Source organism: Pezoporus occidentalis, unplaced genomic scaffold (genome assembly GCF_034315485.1).
Source record: "Pezoporus occidentalis ecotype Australia unplaced genomic scaffold, CSIRO_AGI_Poc_V1 ctg118, whole genome shotgun sequence".
Lineage (NCBI taxonomy): Eukaryota > Metazoa > Chordata > Aves > Psittaciformes > Psittacidae > Pezoporus > Pezoporus occidentalis.
In genome coordinates this window covers 190,972-204,866 of record NW_026912972.1, presented here as the reverse complement: position 1 = coordinate 204,866, position 13,895 = coordinate 190,972, and the positions used below count along the sequence as shown (strand labels likewise).

The 13,895-nt window shown below is 53.8% G+C and overlaps 2 protein-coding genes across 9 annotated transcripts in view; both read right to left on the bottom strand.

Moving 5' to 3' along the window:
* Positions 1-524: 524 nt before the first annotated feature.
* On the bottom strand, positions 525-2,400 carry PRLH (prolactin releasing hormone). 2 transcript variants are annotated; one of them, XM_062641898.1, is made up of 3 exons: positions 2,041-2,400; positions 979-1,174; positions 525-731 (listed from the first exon to the last, which is right to left on the bottom strand). In XM_062641898.1, exons 2-3 carry the CDS (start codon positions 1,076-1,078, stop codon positions 559-561), a joined length of 273 nt encoding a protein of 90 aa, XP_062497882.1. In that variant the 5' UTR covers positions 1,079-1,174; positions 2,041-2,400; the 3' UTR covers positions 525-558. The 2 variants fall into 2 exon arrangements, with proteins under 2 accessions (XP_062497882.1, XP_062497873.1); XM_062641889.1 differs by having other exon boundaries at positions 967-1,174; positions 2,041-2,399.
* A 797-nt stretch (positions 2,401-3,197) lies between these two features.
* MLPH (melanophilin) overlaps positions 3,198-13,895 on the bottom strand; it is a 28,891-nt gene continuing 18,193 nt past the window's right edge. For 4 of the 7 annotated variants that reach the window (XM_062642097.1, XM_062642104.1, XM_062642111.1 and 1 more), the window contains 8 exons: positions 13,605-13,796; positions 10,144-10,338; positions 7,895-8,050; positions 7,707-7,799; positions 7,271-7,336; positions 7,062-7,119; positions 5,574-5,671; positions 3,198-5,241 (listed from right to left, as the gene is read on the bottom strand). In XM_062642097.1, coding sequence (XP_062498081.1) covers positions 5,215-5,241; positions 5,574-5,671; positions 7,062-7,119; positions 7,271-7,336; positions 7,707-7,799; positions 7,895-8,050; positions 10,144-10,338; positions 13,605-13,796 — 885 coding nt within the window. In that variant the 3' untranslated portion in view covers positions 3,198-5,214. The remainder of the gene's footprint in view (positions 5,242-5,573; positions 5,672-7,061; positions 7,120-7,270; positions 7,337-7,706; positions 7,800-7,894; positions 8,051-10,143; positions 10,339-13,604; positions 13,797-13,895) is intronic. The other 3 variants (XM_062642119.1, XM_062642140.1, XM_062642148.1) reach the window with 1 other exon arrangement.

The following is a 13,895-nucleotide window of genomic DNA, read 5'->3' as shown; positions in this document are numbered from 1 at the left end:
GGAGACAAGATTAACCCTTCCCTCCCCAAACAACCGTAGACCCTCAATGTTGGGCCAGGAGATCCTGGAAACAGAGATCTGCAAACAAAGATCCTGAGGGTCACCTTTCTCTGTGGCCCTTGTCCCCAAAGAAGAGGAGGTCTGGCTTGGGGATACTGCTCATGCAGGAACATCTGGGGACACACAGCACAATGGACATGGCCCAATGTTCTCCCAGGGAGTTTCTGACCCAGGTCATGGAAACGGAGTGTCTGTTTCTGACCCCATCACCATGGAAATGAAGGTGTAGGGGGCATCCATGGGTGCTGGTGTGCTGCGGGGACCTCAGGGGGTGCACTTAGGAAAGGAAGCCCTCTGGGGCTTATATTTAGGGTGGCTTTTGGGAGTATGCCATATAATACAGAGAGCATCTCTGCTGCACTGCACCCCCTGCCAAGGGAGGCTGCAAAGCCATGGCAAGATCAGCAGTTTTTGGTTTCACTGCCTTGTGCTGCATTTCAGAGAGAGAGGAGGGGACACGGGGATGAGAGGAAAAGGGCTTTTATTGCAGGCTCCAGCTCAGGGACTCTGCTCCCCCCGGGGGGGCTGGAGGTGCAGGTGTGGGGGGGCACAAGCTTGTCGATGGCCAGCCCCCCGAGGATGGGTGCCCTCATCCAGTGCCTGCCGCCGCCCAAACCGCCCCACGGGCCTGATCCCACGCCCTGTGTACCAGGAGGGGTCGATGTCCGGGTCTGCAAGGCAAAAGCCAAGGAACAATCAGAGGGGGATGATAGAGGACATGGAGGGAGGACAGGGCATTGCACCCATGTGTGATGGGGCGACAAATGCCAGGGGAGAGGGAAAGGGGTTGAGGGGGATGAAAGAAAACCATTGCTTCTGCACAGGGACACCCGCGGTCCCCAGTGCAGGGAAGACTGGGGGTGCAGAGGGTTCTGGGGGCAGGGGTTGGGTAGGGGGGTCCCTTACTCCTGTTCTCACTGCGGATTTCCATGGAGCGCTCGTGGCGGTGGCTGCAGGTGCCGGGCAGGGTCAGGCAGGCGAGCAGCAGGCACAGCAGGCAGGCGGCCCCCAGCTTCATCCCCAGCACTCTCCGGCCAGCTGTGGCTTGGCGCTGCAGCCTCCCAGTGCCTGGTGCTTCCCGATGATGCCACAAAGATGACAGCCTCCGGCACGGCTGTGGAAGTGAAGGGATTTGGCTTGGTCAGGGCAGCTTGGTCAAAAGCAGGGGGTTTCAGTGGGGTGACAGCTCTGGGGATAACTGCTCCCTGCAAATGTGGGTTGTACAAACCCCAGGATCGTTAAACAGGGTTTTGTCCTAGCTGAGCACCTTGTGCCAGGCCTGGCATCGCTCTTTCCCTCTGGGGCTTCTGGGGAGCCCGTGGGATCCTGCAGCCCAGCAGATGGGGATGGGGCCACCATGAAAATGTAGGTCTGGCAGCACCAAGCAAAGGCTGTACACATGGCTTTTGCTGCTGGATGAACCGTGGCCACCCCTACACCCTTGGCACCAACCCTGCACCCTTGGTACGCACCCCTGGACCTGGCTGCTGGACTGTTAACCTGGGAGCACCCTGTAACATGGCACCAAGGCCATGAGTGTAGAGCAGGTTGAGTGATGGGCTTGATTTCTGCAGCCACCTATGGCAAGGGAGCGGGGCAAGGGGCAGAAGCAGGAGAGCTGTGTTAAGCAGGACAGGGTGGGGACATGCAGCAGCTTTATTTTCAGGGACCCTGTGGCAGGCGGTTGGAACTGGATGATCTTTAGGTCCTTTCCAACCCAAACCATTCTGTGAGTCTATGACCTGCAAAGGAGGAGTTTGCAGCATGCCGGGCAGGAGCCCGTCTGGGCTCCCGAGAGGTCAGGTTTGCTGCAGCCACCAACTTTTTACAGCCCCCTTTTGGGAGCCACTAAGCCAGTTGGACAGACACGGGGACACACACACGCTCAGAGGCAAAGCAGCGCTCGGGAAAGCAGTCAGCACCGAAAGCATCACGAGAGGGAGAGGAAAGCACCGCTCCGCACGCTGAGGCTGCACTTACCGCGGCGAGGCGCTGGCTGCCGTCCCGCTGAGCCGCGCGGTCGCTGTCTGAGCCGGAGTCCTCGCCGGCCGCCGTTTTTATGGCCAGTTTTGTGCTGATGTCAGAGGCGAGCCCTGGCGGGACCGAGCAGGGGCATCTCCCCTCCCCGCCGCCCCTCTCATCGAATCAGCACCGGGAGCTTCGTGACTCAGAAGGGACCAGCATCTCACCTTCCGCCGCCCGAGCCGGAGCGCTGGAGACGTGTTCATCCCTGTCCTTGACCCGCTGCTACTCCAGACAAGGGGGAGGTTTCTGCTCCTCACTCGGTGCCTGCTGCGGGTGCGTCGGTGAGTGATGCTGCCCTGAACTCGCTCCACCACACGAGTCACGCTGGGTGCCACCCCCCTTTCTCCTTCAGTGTCGTCCCCCGCCCCCCCAGGAGGCTGCTTTAGGGAAACTAGAAAATTAAATACAGAGAAGAAGGGAAGGCAACTTGTTGGTGCATACGGGCTGTGGAGACTTCAGACCTCCTCTTGTAAATGGGTTAAACCACCCCATGAAGGAGGTTCTGATGGTGTTTGTTCTTCTGGATACGATGCTGGAGAAGCCAGCTTGGGTCCCCAGCACAGGGGGCTGCTCAGTGCCCAAACACAGGTCCACCCTCAGGCAAAACTGGAATAACTGGGACTACAAGTACCCTGAGACAGGGATGCGTCTGGGTTAGCAGGATGGTGAAGACACCATCACTGGTGAGGTGGGAGCAGGGGGAAGGTCTCGGCTGCCACCCCCCTGCAGGGTAGACATTGCCCTAAGATAGATCTCCATTTCATGCTGCGATCAGCTCTGAGCGCAGCCAGTGCTGGGACAGTCACAGGAGCAAAGCTGGACACAGGGCGACCACTGCAGAGGGACATTAAAGGCAGGGAAAGGGATGAAGAGGAGAACCCATGCCCATCGCACCTGCAGCTCTGTGACCAGCATCTGTCAAGTCATATTGCGATCCTGTTCACCACCCTCTCCCCCTGTTCTGCTTCAGTTCCACCAATTCAGCTTCTTTCTGCTTTCACCTGCCTAGTTTAAAGAGAGGAGTGCACCAGCTAGTTACAGGGGAGGATGGGAAAAGAAAGGAACCTTTGCTTGAGTGAGCTGAAAGAACAGACTGAAAAAGGGGTTCCAGGTTCTGGGAACAAAACTGGCTTTATTGCATGATTTTGCATACATACATATAATCTACACAGGCAGATGGGGCAGGAAACCAGCAAATAACAACATGGGTGACCAAAGCCTGAAAGATGCCTTAGCTTGCCCTGCTGATGCTCACTGCAAGGTCTTCTCAGGGTTAAGCATCTGAGAGTTGTGTGGAAAGACAAGTTATGGATGAAAACAGATACACCACGAGATGCGGATGAGGCAAAGGCTGAACCCTGACAGCAGCAGGGTGGGTGCAAACCCATAGCATTGCAGAGATCTTCATGGAGCTCTCTTCTAGGATGCTAGTCAAGAAGCTGCATCCTGGCACTGAGGCTGGCTGGGCAGCAAGAGGGGCACCCAGTAATGCCACAGAGCCTGGGAGAGTTTCTACAGTGGCAGTAGTTTGCACTGACCCATTTGAATGATTTCACTTAAAAATAAGCAACTGGTTTTGTTTCCAGCTGGGAATCCCAGTCTATGGACTAACAAGACTGCTCTCGGATGACCACAGGACTATTTCTAGGCAGTTAGGAGTCCCTGCTACTGTGAAAGCTAAACAGAAGTGTTATTTGCATGAAAATTCACACTACTGCTCATAATTCAAGTGGGTTTAGTTCATATGCACAGGAACAGCCTAAAACAGTCCAGCCTGCTTAGCCATTGATGGGGAACTGCCAGCACTGCTCTGACATACCTGCTCTGGCTGCAAGTGATCCTTCCAGCATCGCCTGCTTCAGAGGGGAGGGAGGGAGGTGGGGGCTATAAACAGGGACCAGCAGGTACTGAGCAAAGCCTTTTAACAAGAACCTCCTTCAAGTGACCTGCAAAAGAAAGCAGCCCCCTCCCCATCCCGCTGGCACAGGTATGGGGCCAGGCACCGATCCACCAGGATGTGCAGAATTAAATGCTGAGGAGAACAAGCAATTGTGGTGTCTAAGGGAGGGCGCTACCAAACCCACTGTCACCTGCTAGGAGCCCAGGGCCACTGCACCACCCAAAGGCCATCACAGCTCCTCCAAAGGATTGGATGGTCCTGTCAGGTTCTAACAGTTCCATCATCAGGACAGGGGACATCCAAAGTGCCTCTTGGTATGGGCCAATCCCTCTGCAGGGTGGGGAAAGCCTGCAGGGGAGCACCTACACAATCCTTCTGGAGTCCTTCTAAACCTGCCAATACAGCCTTACCTGGACAGAGGATATCTTTGAGCACTGTAAAAACAACTGAACCCCAACCAGGGGAAGGCCTCCAGCCTCTCTTCCACCTTTCTTGCCACCACTTCCCACAAGCCTTGTCCCACTCACATCCTCACATGGTCATGGCTGCTTCAAGCATGGTGGTGTGAAGCCTCAGTGGGTGTTTGCATGGCTTTGTGCAAAGATCTGCTGGCCAAGGGCTCACTGGGAGGGAGCCAGCATTGCTCCCACCCTGCTTTGCTGCTCAGGGAAGGGAGGAGATGCTCCAAGGGACTTTGCAGGGAGCTGGGACCAGCACTGGGATGCAAAATCCAGCCCAGGATGCCTGGGTCTCTGCTCTACCTGAGGTACCCAAGAACATCCTGCACTGTCAGCTCCTGTCCCCACTCAGCACCAGGAGCTGAAGAGCAGGGACATGCACTGACAGCTTTTGACAAGGTGTCATTGCCCCTGGTCCCCATGCTGGGAAGCCACACTGGCATCCAGGTCCCTCTGAGGAGTTCACTCCTCTGCACCTCTCTGGTCCCCTTGGTTAACCTGACACCAAAAAGCAGCCTTAAGCAAAGGTCTCATGCCTGCATCCTCCCATGAGAGCCCCCAGCCATGGGTCTGTACCCCAGTGCCTTGCTCCTCTCCCTGGCAGCTACCAGCAAGACTTCCTGCCCACAACCTCTGGCTCCCCTCCTGTCCAGGGCTTCAGGGAGAGATGAAGATGGGAGAAGGAAGAACAAGTGTTGTGGGGAAGGAAGTGAGGCTTTGTGCTGAGGTCTTGCATCAGTGAAATGCAGTGGCAGGAGGGTCCCCCTCTCCTCAGGACAGGTGGGTCATCACAGGCTTCTGCAAGGCACCAGAGGGAGAAACCTCAGCTCACCACGGTGCCCACACACACACCAGGCAACACTTCTTGCTGCCCCTGTGTGGGGCGAGGACCTGCCCCATCCCATGGAGCCACCCAGGCAGTGGGAACTCAAAGGTTTTGTTTGGTCCCTCTGCCCTGGGGCTTAGGACACTCCAGACCTCATGGGGTGATACCCAGGCATGCCTGCCACCACTGGCCAACACCCAGAGCTGAGGGCTCCACAGGCTCAAGGACAACATGGGAGAGACAGATTGCACTAAGTCCCATGTGGGCCCCAGCCAGCAGCCCTCCTGGGTGGCTTGGTTCGTACCGCAAAGAGCCTCTCCACTCTCCTGTTCTTCCCGTTGGGGTTTCTCTGCGTCAGGGAGCCGCGGTAAACAGAGTTGCGGTCAAAGGAGTCATCAAGACCTGTAGTGAGAAGAGAGGTGGGCAGCAGGTCCTCACCCACCTCAGAGAGGCTTCTGTTACCCACCAAGTCACTGGGGTTTTACTATCCCCTGTTGGCTGGGGCTTTGTGTGTTTCATTGCACTTCCCTTTCCAGGAGGGTGGGGGGAAGCACTTTCACAACAAGGAAAGAGAAGCTGCTGCTATAGAGGTTCCCAGAGCATCGTGAGCTGGGCCAGCCTGCCAGTGCTCAGCTGCCAAACCCTCTGCTCTGGAATCCTCCATGGACTGGCCAAAGCCCAGCACACATGGAGCTCTCACCACTCAGACCTCTCTTGACCTACCAAGTGTTTTCTCTGACACCAACTTGCTCCAGCTGCACTTTTGCAAACCCAACTTTGCAAGTCACTGACCCACAGAGAGGGTGCTCAGGAGACGGAATCTCCCGATTGCCCAGTCCAGGCAGAGGCGATTAGGTTTGCCTGGTGACATCCATCCTATTTGCACATCTCTCTATCTCCTTGTGGGGCTGACATGTCACCCAGGCTGCCTTTATCTGCCTGTCCTTTGCAGGAAGGAGAGCGGATGACTCCTCTTCAGCTTGAGAAGAATGGACCTTTCCACCTACCATCCTCAGCCTGGGAAATAGCACTGTTAATTGTCTGCATGCGTAGGGAAAACAGGATTCATCCTCTGCATTAAAGGATCTTTCCTCCTTTCATCTTCCATTACCTGGAAAGAGACCCACTCTTTCTGTCTTTATGCTTATGAGGTGAAATAAGAGAGAAAAAGAAAAGTCATTTCCTCGTGGGTCTCATTGATATGGGTCAGGATGAAACGCTTCCAGTGGCTGCCCCTCACCACACAAGCTGTTGTGCCAAGTTTCAGGTCACCGACTGCTCTGAAGCATTCCCAAGCTGCTGTTTGTCATAGGTGGGATGTGGAGGGTCTCTTGCCCCCACCAGACACCAATGGATGAGCCAGCTGGATAATAGGGTCAAGGATATCTTCTCCGATATGACCAAGCAAGGAAGAAATTGTTATCAGAATAGGTGATGGGCTTAGGTGAGGCTTTGAGATCTTACAGCCAATGGGATGCCACAGGTAAAATCCCCCTGGACTCTGGGGTGGCAGAGGCCAGGCTGTATACAAAGTCCTGGCTCCTGGAGGACTGAGCCAACTCAGCCTGGCCTCCGCTCTCCTATCACCATCCCCATCCCCATCCTGACAGTTCCTGCCTCCTTTCTAAATGGTCCACCACAGGTTCCCTCTCTCCTAGCAGGAGGCCATGAACACAGGGAAGAGGATTCTCCAGTGCAGGGGGATGCAGAGAGAGAGGACAGAGTGTCCCCCCAAACCCAGCCCCATCCACCCACAGTTCCCCAGCTCCCATGGCAGATCCTCTGTCCTTACCAGGAAGGTCTAGGGGACTGTTGAACTTCCTCCTGAACCCCTGCAGTCCAGGCATTGCCTGCAAGAGATGGGGAGCAGCCTGCTGTGGGCAATGGGATGGGAAGACAGAGGCCCCCTCTGAGGCCACTGCTTTGAAAGCAGCTTCCTGGACACCCCAGGTGTCTCCAGGCTGGATGCTGAGCTGCACGCACCACTAAACGTGTACTCACTTTAATGTCATCCGAAGACTCCCCGGGACTGCTGCTGGTGGCACCAGAAGAGTGGAGGCAGGCAGCCTGTGGACAGAGAAAGGCAGGGGTTTCTCTCTGTGTGCAGGGAGAAGACAACTTTGTCTGCTTTCCTTTGCATTTTCACGTCTTTTATTTAGACTGGGCTGATGCCAAGGTAAGCAAAAGAGGCAGTGCACTGCTGTGGTCCTGTGTGCCCTCCAGCAGTCCTAGACACAAAATCCTCCCTTGATGTATACAGGGAATCTGTTGTCCCCATCCTTACTGAGACATCTGCTCTCGGAGCCTTGGGGCAGAGAACCACGCAGCGGGAGGGAGCTGGGCACAGCAAGCCAGGCGGCCCCTCACCGTGCCCAGTGGCAGCAGCAATCTGTGCATCACAGGGCTGGGATCTCTCACACACCCCCTCCATGCTCACCTGCCCATTCGACTTCTTCCTTGCCTTCTCCACTGACTTCACTGTGAGCCCCGCAGCTGACAGAGCCGCGATCCGAGATTCAATGTCTGAAACCTTTAGAAGGAAAAAGACCATACAGAGGCTGGTTCCACCCCCGGCTTCATTTGCTGTCACTGGCTGGGCAAAGCAGCTCTCAGCCACGTCCTCACCTCATTCTCTGCCTGTTGCACCTGAGCAGCTGCTGAGGCCACTTTATCCTCCAGCTCTGACAGCTCCGAGTCAGTCGTACCACTGTGCTGAGCCCCTTCTTCGAGCTCTTTCAGGGTGCTCTCAAGCCGGAAGGTCTTCCCAGCAGTCAGATACACCTGAAAGGGAAAAAACCAAACCAAATCCACACACATTGCAGCATTAACCTCCCTGGAGCTCTCAGTGTCTCTGCAGCCCCAGACACAACAGCTCCTGCCACTACTTTATGGCTGCTTTCTTGCCTTGCAGCACAGGCCATACCAGCCAGCTCTGGCAGGGTTTTTCATCTCATTTCCTCCCTTCCACAGGCTTTTTGAGAGCAATTATTAACCCAGCAAAGTGGTAAAATGCTCAATGAACAGAGGAAGGACCAAAACTCGGTGACCTACTCAAGAAGCATCAGCATCTTTATGCCATCTGCTCAGAGGGGAGGCAGGCACCTGCAAACCAGTGCAGGCTGCCACGTCCCGTGGTGTCAGCAGGCTGGGAAGTTGATACACTGACATTCCACATCCACTCAGTCTGTGCTGCTGGGTTGGCTGGGAGTGGGGTCAGGGTGTGGGAGCTTGACCCTGGGCTGTTAACCGACCTGCAAAGGGCAGTTTGGCTCAGGAGCTGCTCCAAATACACAGGAATGGTCCCAGCAAAGCCCCAGCAACATGCATGCAAACGGAGCTCAGGAGCCATGGGGCTGCTGACTCAGGATGCATGGTGCATGGGAAGCAATGGGCTACCTTTGCTGCCTAGGTAAAAAGGGCAAAAGGACCTATCTCAATAAAACCACAGGCTTTGTTGTCACTTGCCTCCTCCTGGGCTACTACAAGGATGCAAGTCCAAGAAACGTTTGTATGCAGTCACATAAGATGATCAGATGGGTTGTGGCCACTGTTTTGCTGACTGAATCCTAAATCTTAGTATTGCCAGTGCAAGTCCTGCTCCTCCAACCCTCACTGCTTTTCCTGGGCCAGGTATTGCTCAAGACTGCCTGGCAGGAGCTCCTGGTATACCCTGAAATACCAAGTATCCAACCCAACTCACACCACTCTGTCCCATAGGTCTCTCCCATGGCAGTGCAAGCCCTGAGGCCATAACAGATTGGAGACATTTATGGGTGCTGTTTGTGAAGCAGCTCAACCTGTGAGTCACAGGGACACAATTTGTTGTTGAGCCATCAGACTCTCCCCGTGCCCTCTGAGGTGGCATGGTCCAGGAGCAGAGCATCAAGCTGTGACTCAGCCAGGGCCAGGAGGGAATGGCAGGCTGAGCATGCACCCCCCAGGGCCATCTCTACCCATCTCCTTGTCCCAGACCTGCCACTGACAGCACTAAGTCCATAGATCACATCCTTCCCAGCCCTGTCCCCTCTTCTGGGAGAGGGGGAACGTCAGACCCTTCATGCAGACACCCCTCTTTCCCTGGGATGCTGCATTTGGCCAGAAACCAGTTTCTGAGCACACTCTGCTGCCAGCAGCTCACCGCTTTTATGTATAAGCTTTCCTCAATAAGAGAGGAGCCACAGTGTGTTATAAAACCTGGCTCCCCAGGATGTTTTTGACAGCGAAACCTGACCACCCATGGAGATGCAACTCTTTGCCCATCCTTGAACTATTTCTTTGGATCCTGGCAAAAGGCACACGGTTCCCCATTTTCACAGGGAATTGATTCATATGGGTTTGCCATAGCTAATTGTTGGTGCTTCAGTGCCACACAAACCCAGCAGGAGATTGGGCTCTATATGTGAACTTATCACCTGCATGAGCCCTTCAGCTCTGGACACAAGTCAGCATTAGCAAACAGGTAGGGCATGCTATCCCTGTTCATGCAAGCCTTGTTAAAATGCAGTGCTTGGCAGGAGCCAAAGTGAAGCAGGACAAAAGATTCTGCTGCAGCTGGAGTACAGGGCTGCAGAATCCTGCAAAGCAGCACTACAGCAAACTGAGGACTGCACTCATCCTCCCTCCCTGGCACTCAGCCGGGGAAACCAGGAGCCGAGGCACAAGGGAAGCAACAAGACAGAGCATCTGCACTTGCTATTGTGCCACCCCCCTTGTAAGAGAGCCCTGGCCACCATCAGGCAAGAGTGGACTCAAACCCCTGTGTCGTGCCCATCCTTTTAGCACTGGCCTACCCACTAGTAGACAACTTCGGGGGTTTTCCTCCGTATTCCCCCCTCCCTGCTTGCAGAAACCTCTCATGAACTCCAGAACCTTACATTTTCTTCAAGCTCACGGTATGCTTCGGCCACCTCCTTCCCATCACCCAGGCTGGGAGGATGCCCTGCGGGGAGGACACAGCCACCGTTGCACTGCCTCTCTCCATGCAACAACTCACACACCGCTTGCTCCGTGGCGTTTATGGTTCTCAGCACTTTGACCGTGATTTCGCCCAAAGCCTGAGCTGATGACCTCTGTGAGCGCCAGGTACAGCCAGAGCGGGGGGGGGGGGACAGGGAGAGAAATAAGGACATTATTTTAACGTGGTGTGCAAAACCGAGCAAGTCGGGCATCAGACCTTCAGGAGCTGTAGAAAGATGGAGAAGTAATAATTAAAGGGCTTACGCTGCTCCTGAAGGGCTTCCCACTGGAAATGGATGCCTGGCTAAAGCAGAGGCTTGTTCTCAGCCCGTGCTTGCTGGAGGATGGCTGTGACAGAAGAAGTCATCTCAAAAGTCTTGGAAAAGAGGTTATCGGGGGATATGTCCCTCACCACTGCTGTCTGACAGCAGCAGCACTCGGCCACCTGAAGGCCACTCAGTTACTCAGCAGATAAGATCTAATTGCAGCATATTGCTTTCCACTTCAGCATGGGTGCAAGTAACTCCAATAACTCCTGGAGTTTGTGGCAAAGGTAAAAAAGAACAACTATATTGTATTGCCACACTGCCAGAACTTGGGACTAACGCCCCCTCTGCCCACCCCAAGGAGCACTGATGGCAGTAATGCCCCTAAGTGCTGCCTTTTGCTTGCTAAGGCATTAAGAAAATGTAAAAACAGACTGAAGAAACTCACGATCTCTCTCTCAACTGATAATTCCCTAGAAACCAAGGAGATGGGATGATACACGCCCTGGCAATGAATAGTGGTGTTTACAACCGCATGTATTTCCAGGCAGGCTGTCCCTCAGAGAACCAGCTTGCTCAGCACAGCTGGTATTTTTATCACTTTATGGTCCTTCGTGGCACAGCTGAGTTTTTCACATTTTCCATTAGGACCATGTGCTTTCATTGCCGTGCTCCCCACTTTGATGACTTCCTCCTGACTGGGGAGGAGACTCACATAAACCCAGACTCAGAATCATACAAAATCCAAGCCTGGATCTATTATAAGGAAAGTTGCTGTTAAAATCACATCCATGCTGACACAGCCTTTAAGCAAGGCTGGTTCATCTACATCACTGCTGGCATTTCTAAAGTATTTTCAGTGTTACAATGAAGCAAAAACCTGAATTTTGTTTAATTTCTCAGATTTGATTCCACTTGAGTTGTTGCAACCCAGCTGGGGTCCTCTTTGCTTAGGAGCTGTCATATATAGCTCCTGTGTTACCTACCTGCCTAGACTCCATAACCATGCCTGTATCTTCCATGTTTCATAGATGGGCTTTGGTCAAAGAAAGTAGCAAATCTGGAGAATCCAGGCTTCATTTTACAAGAATCAAGAAGCTTACACAGATACCCCACTAACATCTCCCTATTCCTCATTGCAGGTCAGGGTGAAACTCCATCTGCTGCAGATCAGCAGCTCACTCAAGAATTAACTTCTCTTGGCTTACCACTTAAGAATTAAGTTATCTTGGTTACCACTTATCTCCTGTGCTGCATCTAATTGGAAATGGCTACTAAGAAGATGCGCATTGTTCAACACATGAGGAGTAGCTAAATCTGGCTGCAGCAATCACCTAAAAGCAGCTGTCAGGAAAAAGGGGGCATTCAAGGAGGTTTCTCAGTAAGGATTCAGTGCACTGGTGATCCAGTGGCAGAAAGAAAACAGCAAATGGTACCAAAACCACGAGGTAAGCCATCCTGGGAACAACTGCTTGCTCTGATCCTGAGATTTTACAGAGAGCTGTGCAAAGACTCAGAGAACGGTTTGGGTTGGAAAGGACCATTAGGTCATGCAGTTCCAATCCCCTGCCACAGAAGGGGTATCTTCCACTGGGCTAGGTTGCTCCAAGCCCCATCCAGCCTGGCCGTGAACACTGCCAGGGATGGAGCATTCACAGCTTCTCTGGGCACCCTGTGCCAGCGCCTCAGCACCCTCACAGGGAAGAGCTTCTGCCTGATCTCCAGCCTGAACTTCCCCTGTTTCAGTTTGAACCCATCACCCCTTGTCTTCTCACTACAGTCCCTGATGAAGAGTCCCTCTCCAGCATCCTTGTAGCCCCCTTCAGACACTGCAAGCTGCTCTGAGGTCTCCAGCATACCTGACACAGACTCACTGAATGCACAAAGTGTGTACACGCAGCCGCACGTCCAAGCGGCCAGGTTTTGCCAAGTGAGGCTGAGGAACAAAAGCCCATTAAAGAGAGGCCTTGTGGCACCATGGAGGTCTCTGCAACCTCAGATGAAAGGAGCTTTGCAGGAGGAGAGGGGTAGCACTCCGGTGACGGATGTGGAAGAGCAAACACACAAATCCTCCACCCACGGCCAAGGCAGAAGGGAGGGATGAACAAATAAGCCATTAGAGACCTAACGAGAAACACTGACCTCTCCTTTTTGTGCTAATGGACCATCTCAGGAGGCTCTACACAGCTAGAGAGACGCAAATCTCCCTTTCTGAGTCACCTGGGCTGGATGGGTTGCTCATCCCCAGGGCTGTCACCCATCCTCACCACACACTGGGTGAGGCGAGGGCGAAGCTAACCAGGCCCTCTGTCTGCTCATGCTCTCAGGCCATGGAAGCAATTCCCCATGTGAAACTACACACAAATGAATGCCTGTCCAGCCATGCTGCAGGGATATGCAGGGGAAAGCAGACCTCCAAAACGCAGACAGCAAGTAGGGGGATAAATCAGAGCTACGCTGGGCCATGGGAGTGATGGATCCTGTGGTGTAATGTGAATGGGACTGGATGAAAGCAGTGATCCCTCCTCTTCTCCCTGGCCATGTCCCCAAAGATCACCCACCGTACAGGGGACAGGAGCCAGCACACTGCTAAAGTACAGGAGATGCTGATCTAGCTGGGAGGAAGCAGGACCAGGGCTATGGGGCCTCAGGTGCAGTGAGGCCTGGAAGAGACATTTCATGTTGTAGCAGGTGCCTGACAAAGGCTACCAGTACTAAATGACCAAGCTCTTCTCCCACCCCAGGACTCTCTTCTCCACAATGATATCCAGATCCTGAGACAGCTCTTCTAAACAGATGTGGAGGTTGTGTACCTCTCCAGGGTAGGTAGCAGCCTGCAAGACCTCTAAGAGACTTTACTTTTGACTCTTGGATGAGACTGGGAGGGACTAGAGAGCAGTGAAAGGTCCAGATCCAACACCCTAGCACTGCTCTATCCCTTGACACTTCGTTAAAGCAGACAGCTAAGCCATACACACCACAGCCCTGGGAGGCATTGAGGTGAGATGTGGGACAGAAGAGTTGCATTATCACGGTGTAAACCATAAACCACTAAAAGCAGAAGGAACCACAGATGGAGCCTAGAATGGTGTGGGTGGGAGGACACAGATTACCTTTCGAGCATCTCTGGTCATGTCATCACAGGAGGGACTCATCTCTGGTTTCTTTGCTCTCTTCTTTTCTTCACGATCCTCTTCTTCAGTAGAGACTTCCTTGTCACTGATATTACTGGCTAACTCCTCCAGCTTCCTCTTCAACTCCTCCTCCTCTGCATCAGGATCAAGCTGGGAGTCTGGGGCTGGAGACTGAGGGAGCAGAAGAAGGGAGGTGGATAAGGGTCTCCTGTGTCGGACAATGGGGCATGCCCAGGTCCGGATGCACTCCCCATGGCTGGCCAGGAGAGG